Genomic DNA, 19,551 nt, shown 5'->3' with positions numbered 1-19,551 from the left:
CGGCTCAGGTCACGATCTCACAGTTCATGGGTTTGAGTCCCGCGTCGGGCTCTGTGCTGACATCTCAGAGCCTGGAGCCTGCTTCGGATTCTGTGTCTCCCTCTCTCTCTGCCCCTCCCTTGCTCACACGCTGTCTCTCTCTCTCTCTCTTAATAATAAATAAACTTTAAAAAAATTTTAATAAAAAAAGTCAGAAATGCTGAAAGAAAGGGTATGTCTGGGGAGGACAGCACATGCAGCAACTGGGAATATACAATGGGAGGGACAATCGCATTGGCGCGATTTCTGCTTTCTTACCTTAAACCTGTTCCAGGGTACTCCTGGCCTCCTCAGTAGGTGTTCCTGGATTTCCCGCCGCTCTTGCCATCAAGACGATGGTCTTGTTCGGAAGACCTTCTAGTAACCGTGCCTCTTTCTCACTGCCCCTTTGTCCTGCAAACCAATGCGGGCCATCAAGTGATGTTCCTGCCTCCATTCAGTAGTTGTTTTTGAAGCATTCGCCAGTACATGGGAGACAAAGTCATGCCCCAGGGAGGGTCATGCCTCACTTTAAGAAACGTAGATCACGCTAAAGTAACGTAAGATAGACTAAAACCGTCTAAATTGCCATTGCAAGCAAATTTGCAGCTATGAAACATTTTTCTTTCGTTGAAAGCATAGTTGGGTCCACGGATCTATATTTCCTCCTTATTTGCCTGAGGATTTAATGACTGAAGCTGATGAGGTTTTAGAGAAACGGTGGTGTGGCTGACCATTTTCATTCACCCATGAAGGGTAGCAGTGCGGTGAAAAAGAGTAATCATCTAACAGGAAATAAAATCCTTTCACTTCCTAATAAAATCCTGGGAGGTGATCCTTTACATGTATTAGGCTTGTTTGTGTACAAATATCAGGATTTAGTATTTTATTCTTTCACGGTATTAAAATAAAACCCACCTATCAAAGCTCCTCATTTTTTCCTTCCTGCTATAACATTAGTGAACATTGTGTTTTCTAAGGTGGTGCCAAGAAGATTATCATAGTATTAGGTGCCATTTTGTCCTAAACCTCCAGGTTATTTTTATATTAAGATCTCGGCTCCCATTTCTACAGCCGCGAACCTTCTGAAATGGTTACGTGCTTTAATATTTTTAAATGTTCATTTGAGTTGTCTGCTGATTTTAAATCATTACTTTATCAGCATTTTATGAAAATATTTCCTAGTAGATTCGAAGCCTCTGTAATGCCACATGTGGATAAATTCTTCGACCTGTATCAGAGGGTTGTTTAAATTTTCTGTTCCTCTAATAGTGGCTTCAGGTGTTGTATGTTACTGATTTCATTTACCCTGTACTTTCGGTGCTGTGGCAGGTGTGAAATTATTAAATGAGTGTGATTCGGTTCATTGCTAGAAAGTAATATATCTTTTGATATTTCAGGCTGAGAACATAGTAGGCATTGGATAAATATTCATAATTATCAATAAACTTATATACCCTATTTATACCCCTGGATAAATATGATCAAGTGGTTATATACAGCCGTTCATTTAACAGCCGTTCATTCATGTAGAATCCTCTACCTTGCATCAGACACAGTTCTAGGTGCTGAACTTAACTGCACAAGAGACGTCTTTGCCCTCCTTGAATTTTCATTGTAGGTGGGGATGGAGGGAAGACCAAGCGATTAAATAATAAATGGGCGCATGGCATATTAGTAAGTAACAGAGAAAACAAAAGCCAGTGTAGGACAGAGAAGTGTGGGGCAGGGGCCGCACTTTCTGCCGGGTGTGCACCGGGCTGGGCCTTCCTTCCTTACTAAGGAGTTATCATCTGCTCAGCAGATGACATCTCCGTACAGCAGGGGATTCCAATGAATGTTATTTAGAACTAAAACTGAAAACATTTAAGTGTTTACACGGTAGTAAATGAGAGAGATGAAATGCTAAAATTTCAACCCCAGGGAAATATTTGGGGAGTTGAAATTTACGCACCCTGAATGTACGTAAGTCTTGTGTTCTTGGATTTAACGCATGGTTATCTGGGCCAAGTGCCTCACACCCGAACCCCCTGTGCTTATTATATTTGAATGGAGTTCATCTTATAAGTCATTCACAGACCTAGGATTAGCAGTGTTCTCTTTTCTCTTTAATTGTGGCATAAAAAAAATGGAAATGGAATCACGTGAGCAGTAGTGGCTTTCACGCTGTTCTTAATTCCATCCTTCCACAGAAGTGCTTCAGGGCTTCTGGCCAACCGACTGAGCCACCCAGGTGCCCCTGCCCGAGTTTTTTTCAAAAAAGTTAATTCAGTACATATTCCAGTCACAAAAACATATGCAAGAGTTGGTTTATTGTGTGTTTGTATGTTTCTTGTTATGAGAAATTTGTGTTTGTATTGGCTGCGTGTTTAGAGATTCAACTTTGAAAGAAAATTTTGTGAAACGTTATCTGTCAAGTTTCTGAGTCATTTCAATCAAGAGACTTTGAATTTGTAAGGAAGTCTATGAGACAACCACACACTTTCCAAAACAGTGTTTTCTCTCTCGTATCTTGTTATCTGTGTGAACCATTATGGGTCTCTGAGGGGAAAAAAAAAAAAATCCAGAAATGAATGTAATTCTGAGCCTGATGTAAGACTGCAGGTGTCTTCCATAATGTGTGTTTCAAACTTTTATGTTCATCCACAGCTTCTTCTCATTTGTTGACTTTATAATGAGATAGGTAATAATTTGTAACTTTGAGAGTGAATTTTTCCTGATAAAATACTTCTGTCAAGGTTTGGTTATAGGTAACAGGAACCAATCTAAGCTAGTTTAAACAGAAAGATATTGAGCGACTTAAAAATTATCGGAAGGACTGAAGGGACCAACTGTGGGAAGAGTGACCAAAGAAGACTTCCAGGTCCTAGAGTTTCCTCCTCCCCCGGGGACTGCAAACTACTTGCTTCGCTCCGGGAAGCCCCGGGAGGCAGGAATCCGGTGGCTATAGGTCCATGTGTCTTTGCTTTGATCCTCCCAGAAAAGGGGGGGAGCTTACCCTGTCTGTCTTCCCGTCAACTCAGTTCTGAACTCAGTCTCACATTAGTGGTAACTCTGGTCAGGCGCGAGGAAATTTGGCAGCGTGGTTTTTAACCTCCGAGGCAGGAAGGAGATCTTACAGGAGGCTGGGATTGATACTAAGCCAATTACAGGATCTGCTACTGTGTTTCTTTCCACCTATTTAATCTGTCGGTTTATTCCATATGAGATTTTATTTGAAAAGAGAACCTTGCCCTGTTAGAAAAAGTTTGGAAACGACCGGAAGCTCCAAAATTTAGATCGCAATAGCACCAAACGCTGCAGATCCTCTGGTGACAAGCGAATGGCGGTGCCAGGTTGGAAACCCCCGATCCACCTGTGGTCCTGGCTCCACCTGTGCCCCAGAACCACAGCCGGTTTGTTTAGAGACCTCAAGTGTGTCGGCCCAGGCTCTTAGTAGAGGTGAAGAGTATATTATCATTTATCTCAGATAAAAAATGCTATACTTACTTTTAAATTCTACATACTCAATACTGCAGCTTTTTTGGTTAATTTTCGATAGTGTTAATAGAAAGAGGTCATAATATTGGTCTTCAACGCATTTTGATTATTTTATTTTATTATTTTTTTAAATGTTTTTATTTATTTCTGAGACAGAGAGAGACAGAGCATGAGCGGGGGAGGGGCAGAGAGCGAGGGAGACACAGAATCCGAAGCAGGCTCCGGGCTCCGAGCTGTCGACACAGAGCCCGATGCGGGGCTCGAACTCACGGACCGCGAGATCATGACCTGAGCCAAAGTTGGACGCTCAACCAACTGAGCCACCCAGGCACCCCTACATTTATTTATTTTTGATAGACAGAGCCAGAGCAGGAGCGGGGCAGGGTCAGACAGAGGGAGACACAGAATCCGAAGCAGGCTGCAGGCTCCAGGCTCCGAGCTGTCCGCACAGAGCCCGTCGCGGGGCTCAAACTCAGGGACCACAGGATCACGACCTGAGCCGAAGTCGGATGCTCAACCGACCGAGCCACCCAGGAGCCCCAAGAAGTCATATTCTTAAAATGCGTCCGACTTCGGCTCAGGTCACGATCTCGCGGTCCGTGGGTTCGAGCCCCGCGTCGGGCTCTGTGCCGACAGCTCGGAGCCCGGAGCCTGCTTCGGATTCTGTGTCTCCCTCGCTCTCTGCCCCTCCCCCGCTCGTGCTCTGTCTCTCTCTGTCTCAGAAATAAATAAAAACATTAAAAAAAAAAGTTAAAAAACACATATGCCTTCTTATATCTGTTTAGTGGCTATTTTCTCAAATGGTTGAAAATACCATTCTAAAAAATACTTCTAAAAAATACTTCTTCGTGGGCTGTACTTGTTCTACCAATCGCTACTTGGTACGATTCTGGAATTATTCCATTTCCAGCTCTTTCACCGATGCCCACGAAAGCACAGTCACAATGTTTTTTAATTCAACAGACCCTTCCGCAAATAAAGGCTTAATTCGCTTTTGTAATTGATCAGAATTAAGGGATGTTACAGAATAATGACTTCCATGCGGATTCTTTAGTCTTCCTTGTGTAAGTGCAGCATTAAGATGGACCTGGACCTACATGTGCAGAAGCATCTGTAATTTTGTTTATCTGATCTCCTCTTGCTCCTGGATTCCATTTCCTACTAGTAGTAGAAAACATATAATCTTAGCAATTGAAGGTCTCAGTTAGTTCTACTTTAAAACCTTTTTTTTTTTTTTTTTTTTTTTTGCACTAGCTTGGTGTTTCTTGGATACTTGGTGTTTTGCATACTTAGTCTTAGATAAATACCCAGGACTAGGATTTCAGAAGCTGCCAACCTGTTTTCCAAGGTGTGCATGTAAGAGTCCAGTCTTGGGCAGCTTCTGACAAACTCCTTTCTTGCATCAGAGAACTGGGCACGTAGGGGAATTTAGAGAACGTTGTGGTAGCGATGGTGAGTAGGCTTTGACCTTCCCACACTGTCCTCCGGATTCTGTTGAACCCACTGGTCAGACATCTAAGGGCTGCCGTGTCTCAGAGCCTGTTAATTCACAAAGGGTGGGGACAGAGGCTCTCACCTGTCTCCTAGGCCTCCGTACGGGCTCTGGCTCGTGCTACCAGCCCTGCGTCTTGCCTGAAACCCTCACTGAATCTGATAGCCTATTGCCAGAGCGACTTCACGCTTCCCTGTGAAATTCCTTTGGTTTTGCTTGTCTTCTGCCCTGTGTGTTCTTCCGTGTGGACGTCAGAGCCCTACGGAATGACTGGAGGCAGCTTCGAGGGAAAGGCATGAAACTGGTCAGGTGGTGAGGTTCTTAGCAAATACGGAGGAATGACTCCCAGGTTGGTGATCGTGGGACTGACAGAGGGGATGGCGGGACACAACCCTCCCTTCTCCCCGGGGCCCCGGCTGGCCCCGAAGTGGGGGGAGGTCAAGAGGACATTCTGGTCAGGATGGCGTCTTGAGGGAAACACAAGCCAACTGTGGAGCAAAGAACGGCTTCACCCTGAGCTAAAGCCACGACACCGCTTTCTGCTTAATCGGCTTATTAGGTGTATTTTATGAACGGTAAATCTGACCGATTGTTAAGTGTATAGTTCATTGAGTTTTCACGTGACCACCACCACGCCAACATTTCTGACGTCGTAGAATGTCTCCATGTCCCCCTGTGCAGCCAGTCTCCCCTCTGTCCCCCGTCTCTAGTCCCCCACAGCCCCCGAGCTGCCTTTCGTGCTGCTTCCACGGTTTCCGGTAGATGCATCATCCCGTGTGTCGTGTTCGTGTGTGCTTTCCCTCACTTAGCGTATCGCGTCTCTGGGTCACCGGTGTGCTGCTTTGTTCATTTCTGTTGCTCAGGGATGTTTTGTTACTTGGGTAGAGCACACTTTGAGCAGCTCACAAGCGTCCAGTTGCTTCCCATTTTTCCCATTTCCTTTATGTTCTAATGGGTGTGGATGGTGTCTTATGGTAGCTGCAGTTTGCATTTGTTTCCCAAATATCTGAAGACATTGGCCATTTTTTAAATGAATTTGTTTGCCGTTTCTAGGTCTTTTTTTGTGAAGCATCTGTTCAGATGTTTTGCTGATTTTGATTTGTATTTATTTTGATTTATTTTATAAATGTATGTTTATATATGTTTATTTTATTTATTTGCATTTATTATTTGTTTACTTATTTTGAAAGAGAGAGAGAATGAATGCATGGGGCAGGGACAGAGAGAGGAAGAGAGAGAACCCCAAGTAGGCTCCGTGCTGTCCGCACAGAGTCTGACACGGGACCCGATCTCGCGAACCGTGACGTCGTGGGCTGAGCCGAAATCGAGAGTTAGACACCTAATTGACTGAGCCACCCAGGTGTCCCAATATTTTGCCCATTTTTAAGTTGGGGATATTCATTATCTTAATATTGAGTTGTAAGATCGCTTTATATATTTTGGGTATAAGTTTTTTGTTAGATACGTAATCCTCTGTATCTCTCCTTTTGTGGGCTTTTTGTTTCCTCGACAGTCTTTTTGAAGAGCCAATATATTTAATTTTGATAAAGTCTGTCTTGTCATTTTTTCCTTTATAGTTTTTTATTCTAATCCAAGAAATATGCTTAACTCAAGATTTTCTCTTATGTTATGTAGTTTTCACTCTTGTATATAGGTCAGTGATTCATTTCAAGTAAACTTGTATATGTGATGTAAGGTAAGGGTCAAATTTTTGTTTTTGTTATTTGCCACATGAATATCTATTTCTTCCAGAAGCATTTGTTAAAAAGATGATTTTTCTCCAGTGAATCACTTTGGTAGCTCTGTTGAAAAATCACGTGTCTGGATACGTCTATTTCTGGATTCTGTTGGGGCTCACTGAACTGCATGTCCGTCATTATGTTAGTGCCATTGCACTATTTTCTTTTTGTTTCAGCTTTGCTGAGGTATAAGTGAGAAATAAAATCATACATAAATTATGGAACGTTAATATCACTCATCATCAGGGACATACGAATAGAAACTACAATGAGATGTGACCTCACACCTGTCAGCACGGCTGTTACCAAGTAGACAAGAGATAAATGCTGCTGAGGACGTGGAGAAAAGTACCACCCAGCTTTGGTTGATAATCGCTGCAGAGACTCTTGGGATGTTGTGGGGCTTCTCCAGCTTCCTTAGTTTTCTGAATTGACTTGGCTTTTCTTGGCCATTGGCATTATCCTGTCAGTGTGTGTCTCTATTTGGTCCTTGATTTTTTTTTTCATCTTGCGTTTCACGACCTTACTAACTTCACTGGTTCATCCTAGTGGGTTTTTGGGAAGATTCCTTAGGACTTTCTAGCTGAGGGCTCGCGTCCTCTATGAATAAAGAGTGTTATTTTTTGCTTTCCAATCCCTTTCCAATTCCATATATGATATTTACATGTAATATACATTGTATGCAACTTACAAGTTTATATGTGTATGCCTACCTGTCCAGATACACACACACACACACACACACACACACTTTTGTGTCTTATTTTGCCGGCTAGAACCTCCAGGATAATGTTGCACAGAGACGGTGAGAGGGAAGGATTTAAATCTTTCACCATCAGGTATGGCGGCACCTGTAGGTTTCTCACAGGCGCCCTTTGTAAGGGTAACAAGATCCCACTAAATTCCTCGTTGCTGTGAGTGTTTATTCCGAATGAGCGTGGAAGTTCTTTTCAAATGTTTTATCTCTGGGATGACCGTGTTGAACTGCCTGGTGTGACCAGTGTCTAAAAGCTTTTGTTTCATGTATTTTGTCTGGTTTTCTACTTGTTTATGACTGGAAGTTTCTGTGGCAGTTAATCCTGTGTGAACAGAAGTGGCCTATTATTTCCCTACTGTAGGCAATGTTACCCATAACAAGCCTCAGACAAAGGGAAAGTAAGCACTCAATGATTCATTGCTATAAACTGCTGCCTTTGAAACGAAAAAGTCTGTTAATACAGAATTACCTAAAAGTCGTAATTTCTTAACGGATACCAGAAACGTTGAAGACGTAGGATTGTGGTAACAAGAAAGAGCCAGTGTGCTAAAAATGGCGGACAGTTAAATTCTTTTCAGTTCTAGTTTTTTCAGTTCTAGTATTTTTTGTTAGTATCTCGGGGGCACTGAGCAGTCGCCTGGTTTCTCTTATTCCTTTGGGTGGTAAAGAAAACATAGCGTCCGATATAAATGAACATTTTCCTAGAGAAAAGCAGTTCCCTGATGTAAGTGAACTTCACACCGGCCACCCTCACCTGCATATGGCCTGCTGCCCTCTTCCCACCGAGACCACCTTGCCCCCCGGCCTGGCCGGACCAGCTCCCTGAGCGGGTCTCCTGGGCTGCCCCGCCCAGCCGGTCTCAGGCAGAAAGAGAACCCCCTCACGATCCTCACCTTTCTTCAGATGCTGAGGATTTTTTTTTGATAAAAAAAGTTTTAATACAATGAGACTCTTTTTTTTTTCAACGTTTATTTATTTTTGGGACAGAGAGAGACAGAGCATGAACGGGGGAGGGGCAGAGAGAGAGGGAGACACAGAATCGGAAACAGGCTCCAGGCTCCGAGCCATCAGCCCAGAGCCTGACGCGGGGCTCGAACTCCCAGACCGTGAGATCGTGACCTGGTTGAAGTCGGACGCTTAACCGACTGCGCCACCCAGGCGCCCCGCAATGAGACTCTTTTAAAAGTCTTGCTGTTTTCACCGCACTTAGAAACTCAAAAAGAAAGGCAGAATTCTCAACTCCCTCCGTCTCCCGCACACTCGATGTTCTGCAGAGTGAGTGCAGTGAGCGTGCGACAACTCTGTGGACACATAATCCGGTCATTACTCTATGTTTCCTTGGAGCGGCTTTAGTGAATTCCAAAGAGGGGAGACTTCAGTTAGTAGTAATCAGGCTACAGCAGACCCACGAGTGACTTAGACACATTTGTAAAGTGCAGTCAGAGGTTTGCTGACAACTAGAAACTCGGGCAGCACACTTCCAGCTTGTTCTTAGTTTTCCTCATGGCGATTGCAATTTGAAAAAAGATCGAGTCCGTAAAATTGAAGCCTTTTTCGGAATTCTTAGTGCTTATCATCTATTTAGTGCCAGGATCTTCTACTGTTTTCGGTTTTCAGTTGAGATCTCTGCTGACATGGTAGCGTGTGATGAGCCAGACTGCATGGAGTCACATATAGTCTGGAGAATCTTGGGAATCTGGAGGTGACTAGTACGTCCTGGGACGGTTCTCCCATCCTCAGAAAACTCCCAGACCGTATAGATGCTATAGACTTTGCCATTGTGATAAGTAAGACGGGTAAGCTTTGGATTTCTCATGTCTCCTCATCCCTGATATTGCAGCAACGTGATAAAGATATTTCCTAAAATGCACAGACATTGTAAGAGTTTTAGGAAAGCTCAATAATTTTTTATTTATAATTTTTTAAAATTTTTTTCGCAGGTTCTTTTTTTCTTTTTTTTCTTTTCTTTTTTTTTTTTTTTTTTTCTTTTTCTTTTCTCTTCTCTTCCCTTCCCCTTCCCCTTCCCCTTCCCCTTCCCCTTCCCCTTCCCTTCTCTTCTCTTTTCTTTTCTTTTCTTTTTTTCTGTAGCACTCTGTCAGCAGGAGAGGAGTGCATAAAAACAGTGAAGGATGTGGCGGGCCTGTTGCTTTTGAGAGGGCCTCATGGGCGAAATCCAAATTGAGCTAATTCTCGAAAGAAAGGGTAATCAACTTTGGCGGCAAGAAACTGCAGGGACACTCATGTCTCAGGGGCTTTGCTCGGGCCGATCCCTCTGCCTAGAATGCTTTTCCCTCAGGTAGCTGCTTTTACAACTCCCCGCCCGCCCTGGGCCCACACTGACCACCTTAGTGCTGCACTTGGTGCTGCTCCCGCCCTTTCCCCATCGCTCTCCTCTCCGATGCTTCCTAATCTGCTTTGCTTTGTGCCCACTTTGAGGCAGGACCACTTGGAACTCACCATATAATTTAGTTTTTTATCATGTTTATGGACTCCCTCCGGCCTTTAGAATTAAGCTTCATGAGGACAGGGATTGCTGTCTTTTTCCTTTGTTCTGAGGTGTGTTGCAGACCCCTACAAGAGTACCAGGCACGTGATGGGGATACTCAATAATTGTGGTTTGAAGGTATGAAGATTTTGAGTTAAGAGTTAGCAAATCCTGCTTGGGGCTCTGGAAAGACCAGTCTTACTGGGGCGGGAAGGGAGTCCTGTGTGTTGTGTATTCCAGTGGGAGAAAGAGAGCGGAACCAAATTGTGAGGACTTCAATCCTAAGCAAAGGAATTTGTTTATTTTTTGATAGGAATGGAAGAGCTTTCTGAAGCCTGTATTTTAAGTAGCAGTGTATTAATTGAGTAGTATAAACGTAATATCCTAGGAACGTCACGTTACATTTCCTTCATGCTTTTTTGAAGTGCTTTTAGTTTTAGCTTATAAAACTAGCTAAAGAAATAGGGAAATTAACTCGCATGCGTGGGAGCCCCTAGGCTGAGCAGGCTTCATGGTCAGCTGGTTTCCATTTGCCTCCCCCATGACTTGGAGCCGGCTCCCGCCACCCACTGGGGTGGGTCATTGTGCAGGTGGATGTCGCGAAGCCGTGAGATGTAAGGCCTTCCCTTCAGACCGTGCCAACTGAGACGTTTATTCAGCGTCTGGCAGCATTAGGTGCTTGATAACTGCGTGGGGATGGAATCATTCAGAGTGCTTTGTTGTAAGAAGACAGCTGACTTTAGACAGTTAGCGCCACAGCTATTGCGGAATGCCAGAAGCGGCCGGAGGAGGCTGAAGGGAGCCGTGCCAGCTCCTGAGCCACGAGGGGCTTCTGGGTGCCGACCTGCCTCCCCCTACCCCCACTGTGGTCGAACATTGAGAAAACATAACCCCTAATAGCCTACTGTTGACCAGAAGAAGCCTTACTAATCCTGTAAACAGTATATTAACACGTATTTTGTAAGTTAATGGATGTACGGTGGTCTTACTACAGGGTAAACTAGAGAACAGAAAATATTATACGATCATAAGAGAGAATACATTTACAGAACTACACTGTATTTATTAAAAAAAACACCCATGTTATCAGTGGACCTGTTCGGTTCGAACCCATGTTCAGTGATCAACTGTATATTGAAAAGCTGGCTGGCCGTATTAATTTTCACAGGAACTAAGTATTTTCCATAATAGGAAGACAGATATGCTCCATCTAGGAATCTTAGAATGCCTGCAAAGCCCAGAAGGCAAAGTGATAGAGGTACAGGGAAGCCCTTCCAGAGAACACCAATTTCTGTCACTTCTGGTCATTGTGTCTCTTCTTCGGATGCATAATACCAGTTTGTGACATCTTGGACTTCTGTCTTCTCCAGTAGAGTGAGCGCTGAAAGTAGAGAACTTACCCAAGGAAGATTTAGTAAAAGTGTATGTTATACGTCAAGGAAATGGTCGATCAATTTACAAAGTAGGAATTGGTCAAAATACCTTCTCTGGACGTAGAGTAATAAAGCCACAGGCTAACCACAGAATAAAGGAGGACATGATAAGCAGCCACAGAACTTAAATCAGCTGTCACATAGAAGTTCCTTTACGTTCTAATTATGTGTGTGTTCATTCCTGAAATCCCACTTCACATCAAGGAAATAGCAAAAGTGATCACAAAAATGAAAGTACGAATGTATGCAGAGTTTTAAAGATTTATAAAATAGTCAAAGTTAACTACTTCCCATGAAGGTAATCCCCATGAATCAAATACTTCAAATTGTCCCTAAAGCAAAAAACTAGTTGGTTTTTATAAAGACATCCTGGTGGAGCGTCTAATGCATGCTCAAGTTTGAGAAGCACCAAGCAAAACTAAAGGAGAAAGCAAAGGGAACATTTATTTATAGAAATGAAATTCGGTTTTTTATTCCATGAGCTGTTCTTCCTAAGACATTGAAAAGTTACTAAAATAATGTTGAGATTGAAGATCCTTTCTTTTTTTTCTCCTGTTGTTAAAAAATAAGTGTCTCTTTAAACAGTTATAAACAATCCCGCTCTCAAATTAGGTTTTGTTTTCTTGTTTATTTATCCTGCCAGAGTGTGAGCGCCTTGAGAACAGGGATCACGCCCGCCATATAACGATTCCATGGTACATATCTGTTGAATAAACAAATGTGAATCGAACCCCTACAGCTGCGTAAAAATCTATATCTGCTCTTGTGAACATTCTTGTTACTAATTCGATGCTCGTGAATTATTCAGAATGTTGCATCCATGGCAGTTCCTTACTTTTCCATGATCCCCAACACCTTTCATTTTAAAACAAGCTTTCCTGCTGAACTCTGTGCTCCGTGGTGGCGACAGTTCAGTCCTCAGTGCGTGTTGGAAGGGCACCGAGACATGGCAGTCGTGGGCTCTCAGGAGACAGTCTGAGCCCTGGGCTCTTCCCCTGCGATCGTGAGATGTTTTGCATGAGGAAGATGGGGTGATTTTCTGCTCCGTTACTTTGAAAACGTCTTTGTGGGGAAAGTTGTTTTTCAGAAGCGAATTATGTCAGCAGGATGTTCTTTCAGGTCAGACTTGTAAGGTGGCCAAAGGAATCGGCCAGCTTGTCCGAAGCAGTGTCCCAGGTGACTGTGGGTGTGGGCTTCCAACAGTGGTCCATGCCCCAAGCCCCTGGTCTCTGTCCTTGAGGCACCACTCGTCCATAGGGGAGACATTCTAAGAGCTCTCTTCCACGTGTGTGCATTTTCTTTGGGCAAGAGAGTTCAGCTACGTGAATATTCCGCATTTAGGAAAGAGGAAGCAGCTTCCTTCTTCCAGCAGATTTCACTGTGCCCATTAATTTCTTCCGCTAAAATACCACGTTCCCTAAGTATAATAGATATGACATCCATTTAACAAAACTTGACTCCTGAGTCGGAGGGAGAGATAGGGGTACATTTGTGAATCCGTGCGTATGGTGGGAACCTAGAAATCAGCTATGGGTAAAATTTTTTCTTTCAAATACTTTATATTGCCCCTAAAGCAAACACTAGTCGGTTTTTATAAATACATCCTGGTGGAGCATCTTACCCACGCTCAAGGTTGAGAAGTGCCAAGTACAACTAAAGGAGAAACCAAAGGGAACATCTGAACCAGCCTTCAGATCTTAGTGACGACTGGAGAGCGGAAGGATCCACATGCCACAGTCGGGAAGGCCATTCGGTCCGGAGAGTAAACCTGTTTGTACAATGGCTGCTTTTCATTATGTGCTTCCTAATCCATTGGGACGTTTGACCACACTTACTGAACGTCTTAGATAAAAATTAAAAACGTAGAAGCCTTTGTCCCTTTCGAATCCGTTAAGAAATTGGTGGTAATGATCAAATCGAATGGTTCCTCCCGTCTCCAGGGGGCTTCAGGAGAGGTAAGGGGTTGGGAGTCGAAGAGTAGGTAGGCTACTGCTGTGATGGCATTTCCGCGTGGAGGGCAACGTAAGTTTTTTTCCTGTAACGTGCTTAGGGATCTTCTCGGGGCAATCAGATGCAGTACTCAAATCGCTAGGGAACAATTAGAAGGAGTATGTCGTCAACAAGTGTGTATTCATGGAATACTTGCAAAACTGAGGGCTGCGTGTTGCCCATCTGCTCCCCCGTGGTGCCACACTTGGTCACTTCCGAACGGCCCCAGGTGAAGTCGTTATGCAGCCAGCTTTGAAATCTGATTGCCTTTCCGTTCTGAAGCATCTGAGGGACAGGACGGACGTGGGTGCGCGTGTGCCCGGGTGCGCCTGCATGCACGTGGCTGTACGCGTGCGTGGGTGAGTTCCTGTGCGCTTCCGCGTGCGTGGCTGTACGCATGCGTGTGTGCGTTTCTGTGCGTGCGCATGCGTGCGTGTGGAGTACGGTCGCCAGGGCAGATACTGGATTCAGGGGCCAGTCTGGAGGCTGCCGGTTGCCGTGCGTTTTGGCACCGGACTTGGTGTCTGTGGAAATAAGCAGCGAATTGGAGAAAGATGAGGAAAAAGCAGACGACGGGACTCAGCCGTTTACTTCGTAAGGATGTCGAAAGAGGAAGCGCGAACCCCGTTTGAACTCGGGAGGCGCGGTTTTGCCAGCGTCGGGATAAGTCCGGCCGTGCTTTCGAGTAACGGAGCACACGAGCTCTGGGGCGTGTTCGGTGTGCGCTAATGTTGCTACTTAGACACGATCTGGTTGGTGAGGACACGAGTCGGCAGTAGCACGGAATTCCGGGTGGCCTCCCAGGGAGGGCTCCGGTCCAGTCCCTCTCGGCGAGGGCCACACGCGTGTGCTGTGGGTCGGAACCAGTGACCTCGAGCAGAGTCTTGGCCACTTTGTTGTTTGTACCCTGTTGGCCACGTAGGCATGTTCGGGTCACGTGGCCAGCCCCCCCCCCCCCCCCCCTCGGGGAGAGCCCTTCCGAGCGTCTCACCTAGACCAGGCGCCACCCATCCACGAGTCTCGCTTTGCGGTAACACTGCCGACGGGCTGGCCCCCAGCGCCCCCGGGACCCACGGTGCAGAGCGGCATCGTGGACCGGGGTCTTCGAGCCTCGACCAGGGTGCCGTGCGGGGACGCGTCTTCTTCCGACAGGGAAGGAATGCTGTAATTAACCCGGCAGCACAGACGTTAAGGGTCACTTGCGATGTCCGTGCGGTTGTGGCATCTAGAAGGTTGTTTGCAGATGCTACGGTTTCAGAGCCTCTAACAAGGCAGTCTCGAAAATGACCCGTGGTATTTCATTTTCCCTCCAGCTCCGCACGTACCTCTAACTCTATCATGTGTAACCTTTACTTGAGGGACGGTTGAGGCCAAATTCTTAGATTTTATAATAGGAAGCATAGCCAGACGGCCTTCTAGTTTATTGAGCGTGAATGACATAGTCTGCATTTCAGAAGCTACTCAGAGTCTCTAATTGTGTTTTCCCTTCCTTTTCCCCCAGATGAATCGGCTCCTAAGGAAGTCAGCAGGGTAAGTAACGCGAATACAATTCCTGCTCCCACCATGTGGGAAATGAATACTCTCCGACGTGCGTGTCCGCAGTGCTCTCACATGGTCAAGCACTAGAAACAGAATGACGAGCACTGCCTGTCCTCTCCGGAGCATCGCTCATGAGCGGTTGGAAACTGGAGGCCCCAAACCATGCACGGCCAACAGCTGCGTCTCGTCTGGCCTGCGCATGCTCGTGGGGTTTTCTGAATGAGTTGCCAGCATGAGGCACCGAGAGACTGCGTGGATTTCTGGCTTCTCTTGAGAAACCGTAAGAGAAGCCGACACCGACCGGCACAGCGTTTTCCCAGCCCAGGCGCGGAGGTCCCCTCCCCCCGCTCCCCCCGCAAGGTGCCTGTTACCTGCCCATCCCCTGCCTTTGAGTACATGCACCTTCTCTCTGGGACAACAGGAGGCGGCCACTTGTGTGTTCAAGACGTGACCTTCCCCCATACTTTTAGGAAACATTAAATGCGCCGTTTTCACGTCCAAGAGAAATGACTTAGGGGGAACTTTAAGAGACCTAGCAAACTTAAAAGTTGACGGGGCAAAGGACCGAAAGCCCTGAGCATGCTGTCCTTGGACTGCAGAGTCATAACGAATTACGTAGAAACACATTTTAATTATACTGTATCCGTAAAGATCTTAAACGTGGATTCAGTAGTGGAAATAACTCCGTTTGAATTGCGTTGGACGCGACTTTAGGTGAGACATCGCTATTATAAAACACAAGCTGAAGTGCTCTTCGTAGGCTCACCTGCACAGGTATCTTCCTTTACTTTTGAAAATCTGAAGAAAGGACGTTCAGAAATGACCAGGCCATCCCTGCAGGCTGGGCACCATCCCCTCTGTCCACAGCAACCTCTACGGGGTTGGATCGGAGACCGCCACAGGTTAACAGAGCTCGCAAGTGGGAAGTTCCCCCAGTCTGGGTGCTCCAAGGTGTAGCAGGGGCCGGAAGGGTCAGCCTGGAGCTTCTGTGTCCCCCGCGAGGAGCGGCAAAGGCTAAAACGTGATGCTTGAGGACAAAGAGGGCGGCTGAGAAGTGAGCGCGGGCCGGGTCGTAAGCTGCTGGATGCCACTGTCTTGTCACGTGTCTGAAGCAGCTCTGTGCACTTTGTGAGTGAATCAGGGCAGTCGGGAAGGAAACTCCAGTTGGCTCACCAGTCGTCCTTTTTGGTTTTTGACTTAAACTATAAGGAATGCCTACCCTCAGTTTAGCGTTTACAATTCTGAAGAAATTCTAGATTTTGGCGTTGTTTTGAGGGAGGTGGGGAAAGGAACAGGGTTGTTGTAGCCGATCTGGGTGTTTTCCCGACATTCTGTTGTGCTGACAACGGTTAGAATTGTATTTCTGCCCTCGGCTTATGTCAGGATGTTAACTCTGTTCCCTTGTTCTCCAGAACCCTCTTCCTTTGCCTCCAGTGTCCCCAGATACAGAGATTTCCTACCGCGGTGCTATAACTGATTTCACGATCGCATCCCACTTCTTTAAATATAAACTAGGTTATATTTGGGTAGAACAGTTGTATAGGCAAAGAGTAGCCTTTTTTTTTAACTGAATACATTTCTGTGTATTTTAGTTACACAAAATATCGCTGCAGGACATCTCGGATTCAGATAATGACCGTGTCATGGCATCCTCAGTGCGCCTCTTTGGGCAAAGCATCTTTGAGTAGAGGGATTGTGTCCTCTCTTTTCTGGTGAAACATACTTTTAAAACCGTTTCTCAGCATGCTTCCTTAGAGTCTGGCTGACGCTCTCTAGACAAAGGGTACATTATCAGTACGTTTTTAGAAGGCGGCAGCTGTGACTTGACGTTACAGACCCATTGTGGCAGGGCGCCGAGACCGTGAGGTGGGACAGGGAACTCCTTGGAAACAGTGCATCTGTAATACGGTTTTAAGGGAGAATTCCCTTTGTAAAGAAACTTGTAGACCGAGAGTGGTCGGGGGAGTTTTCTTGAGAAGCTGACACTTGAGCAGAGACCGGAGGGAATAAGAAAACCGTCCAGAAGGAGGAGACGAAGGGCAGAAGGGCAGCGAGGGCTGGAGGTGGAGTAGAAGGCGGGGGTTCAGGCCTGGGAACTCACTGCACAGGCTGTGGGTGGAATTCTGAGAACGATTGGAAACCACTGGGTCACGGTCTAACTTTAAAAACAAATTTGTTAATGTTTATTTATTTTTGAGAGAGAGAGAGAGCGCGCACGTGCACGAGCAGGAGAGGGGCAGAGAGGCAGGGAGACGCAGAATCCAAAGCAGGCTCCAGGCTCTGAGCTGTCATCACAGAGCCCTACAAGGGGCTCGAACTCACGGTCCACAAGATCATGACCTGAGCCAAAGTTGGGTGCCTAACCGACTGAGCCACCCAGGTGTCTCTGGGTCACAGTCTAACTTAAACATTAGGCGAGTCCCCGTAGCTGCTGCGCTGAGAGTATACACAGTGGGGAGAGCGTGGGCACAGAGGGCCTGAGGGTAGTTTAGGGGGTGCAGGCAGGGGGTGGTGATGGCTGGCGTGCGAGCTTTAACCGTGGGGTGTGAGCATTCGTCAGGTGTGCTAGGAAGCAAGAGCTCACAGGCTTTGCTCACGGCTTATCTGTGGTAAGAAGACAGGGCTCAGGAACGACTCCTGGCTCCTTTGGTGTCAGCACCTGCTAGAAAGAAGTTTTTCTTTACAAGTAACTCGGGGGGGGGGGGACAGCAGGACGAGTGTCGGGGAGTGAGGCTGGTGAGACTGGACTTCTCAGACAGACATCACAGAGATGGTTAGAAAGAAGGTGCTTCTGTTGAGCCGGGAGGAAAGGTCATGGCTAGAGACGTAGAGGTTCCTGGGGGACGGTGTCTCATGGACAGTGCCAGGGGACAAAACGACATCACTGAGGCAGTTTGTCTTTGGAGAAAAAGGGTCTGAGCACTAAACTCTGGACACTCCAGTTGTTTCGTGGAGGAGACATGGAAAGGTTCGCAAAGGAGATTAAGAAGGAAAAGTCAGTAAAGTGAAGAGAACCAAGAAAACTTCTTTGTCACGGGGCGCCTGGGGGGCTCAGTCGGTTGAGTGTCCGACTTCGGCTCAGGTCATGATCTCGCGGTCCGTGGGTTCGAACCCCGCGTCGGGCTCTGTGCTGACAGCTCGGAGCCTGGAGCTGCTTCGGATTCTGTGTTTCCCTGTCTCTCTCTCTGCTCCTCCTCTACTCACGCTCTTGCTCTCAAAAATAAATAAACACTAAAGAAAATTGAAAAAAGAAAAAAAGAAAAGTTTTTTGTCACAGATTAAAAATAAATAAATTTAACTCTAAGGCTGTACATTTATTTAAGCTGCATTTTATCTGGTTTTGAACCATCCCAGCATTTTGAGGAAAGTCTTACCTCTGCTACCTAACATTCTCTATTTCTCTGTTTTGAAGCTACAGATTTGAGTCATTTTTCCAAGGTGTTTTCTTACGCCCCCTTTTCAGTTTATTGAATAAAGGGGGCAGTGCCACGCGTGGAGATTTCACCCGTAAGAAGGATGGGAGATGCTGTGTCAGACGCCTTTGCTAAAGTCAGCATAATCCTGAGCAGTCGGCTGTACTCTTCTGGTCACACACCGTCACTCACTCGCCACATAGAGACCGATCCCCATTCCTCTGGGCCCATCAAGGAGGAAACTAGGCGCAACTTCTCCCATCGCAGCGTTTCCATCAGTGTGGGGAGGAGTCGGTAAACACAAGCGCCGAACACGTGCACTGGGTCCCATGGTAATGCGTGCGGTAGAGACAGAACCAGGGTGCGAGGTGTCGGGCTGCATGTGGGCACGTGCAGCCAGGCGTGGCTCACGAGGGCGGTGACTGAGGACGGACAGAAGAGACATGAGGCGGTGAACCTTGCCGGGGGCTGGAGGGTGCAGGGGGCGGGGCAGGTAGAGCCTTCCAGGCAGTGGCACAGCAGGTGCAGAGGCCTGAGACGGGAGGCTGCCTGCAGCGTGCAGGGCAGGGAGGCCATCAGGAGGAGGAGGCTAGGGCCAAGTGCAGGAAAGCCCAGGTCACAGAGGCTGAGCAGGCCAACATCTGGAGGGATGTGCTGTCAGCCACATCTGTCACTCGTTTGCATCTAATCAGCACGATCAATCTTTTCTTGTGTTATTACTGTTGGTGCTATGTTGACGTGGTTCCAGCTTATAAGTCAAAACAATCACGACCAGGAAAGGGAGAGAAAATACCAGGATAAGAAGTGTATTTGGATGCAGAGTTGCTAGGACATAACCAGATTCTAGCTGGGTCTAGAATTCTTGGATATCATCTCTGTCTCTCAAAATGCTGTACATAGGTTCCGCTACGTCTTGATTTTTTTTTTCCCTTGTAAATGTTGCTGTTTTCTTTTCTGAATATTTAGCAAACTGTCATTTGCTGTTAGAATTCATTACTTGTCCCAGGTCGTATGTAAATGTTTTAGCTTTTGTTAATTGAGCCTGGCACGCGGTGAGCTTTCTGAATCCATTTTACAAGTCCTGGTTTCGTTCAGCGTATTTTGTGTGTGTCTTTCTTGGCCCATTGGGGCTGTCCTCTTTATTTTGTTCTCTTCCAGATCACCAGATATCCGGGCTTTCTCTTCTCCCGTTCTCCTAACGTATCT

At 46.2% G+C, this 19,551-nt stretch overlaps 1 protein-coding gene across 4 annotated transcripts in view; it reads left to right on the top strand.

Moving 5' to 3' along the window:
- Positions 1 to 19,551, top strand: part of PDE10A (phosphodiesterase 10A) — a 353,258-nt gene that overhangs the window by 217,204 nt on the left and 116,503 nt on the right. For all 4 annotated transcript variants that reach the window (XM_043592730.1, XM_043592728.1, XM_043592729.1 and 1 more), the window contains exon 3: positions 14,895 to 14,923. In XM_043592730.1, coding sequence (XP_043448665.1) covers positions 14,895 to 14,923 — 29 coding nt within the window. The remainder of the gene's footprint in view (positions 1 to 14,894; positions 14,924 to 19,551) is intronic.

The sequence above is a fragment of the Prionailurus bengalensis genome, chromosome B2, assembly GCF_016509475.1.
Source record: "Prionailurus bengalensis isolate Pbe53 chromosome B2, Fcat_Pben_1.1_paternal_pri, whole genome shotgun sequence".
NCBI classification, from domain to species: Eukaryota; Metazoa; Chordata; class Mammalia; order Carnivora; family Felidae; genus Prionailurus; species Prionailurus bengalensis.
This window is presented reverse-complemented; position numbering and strand designations above follow the sequence as displayed.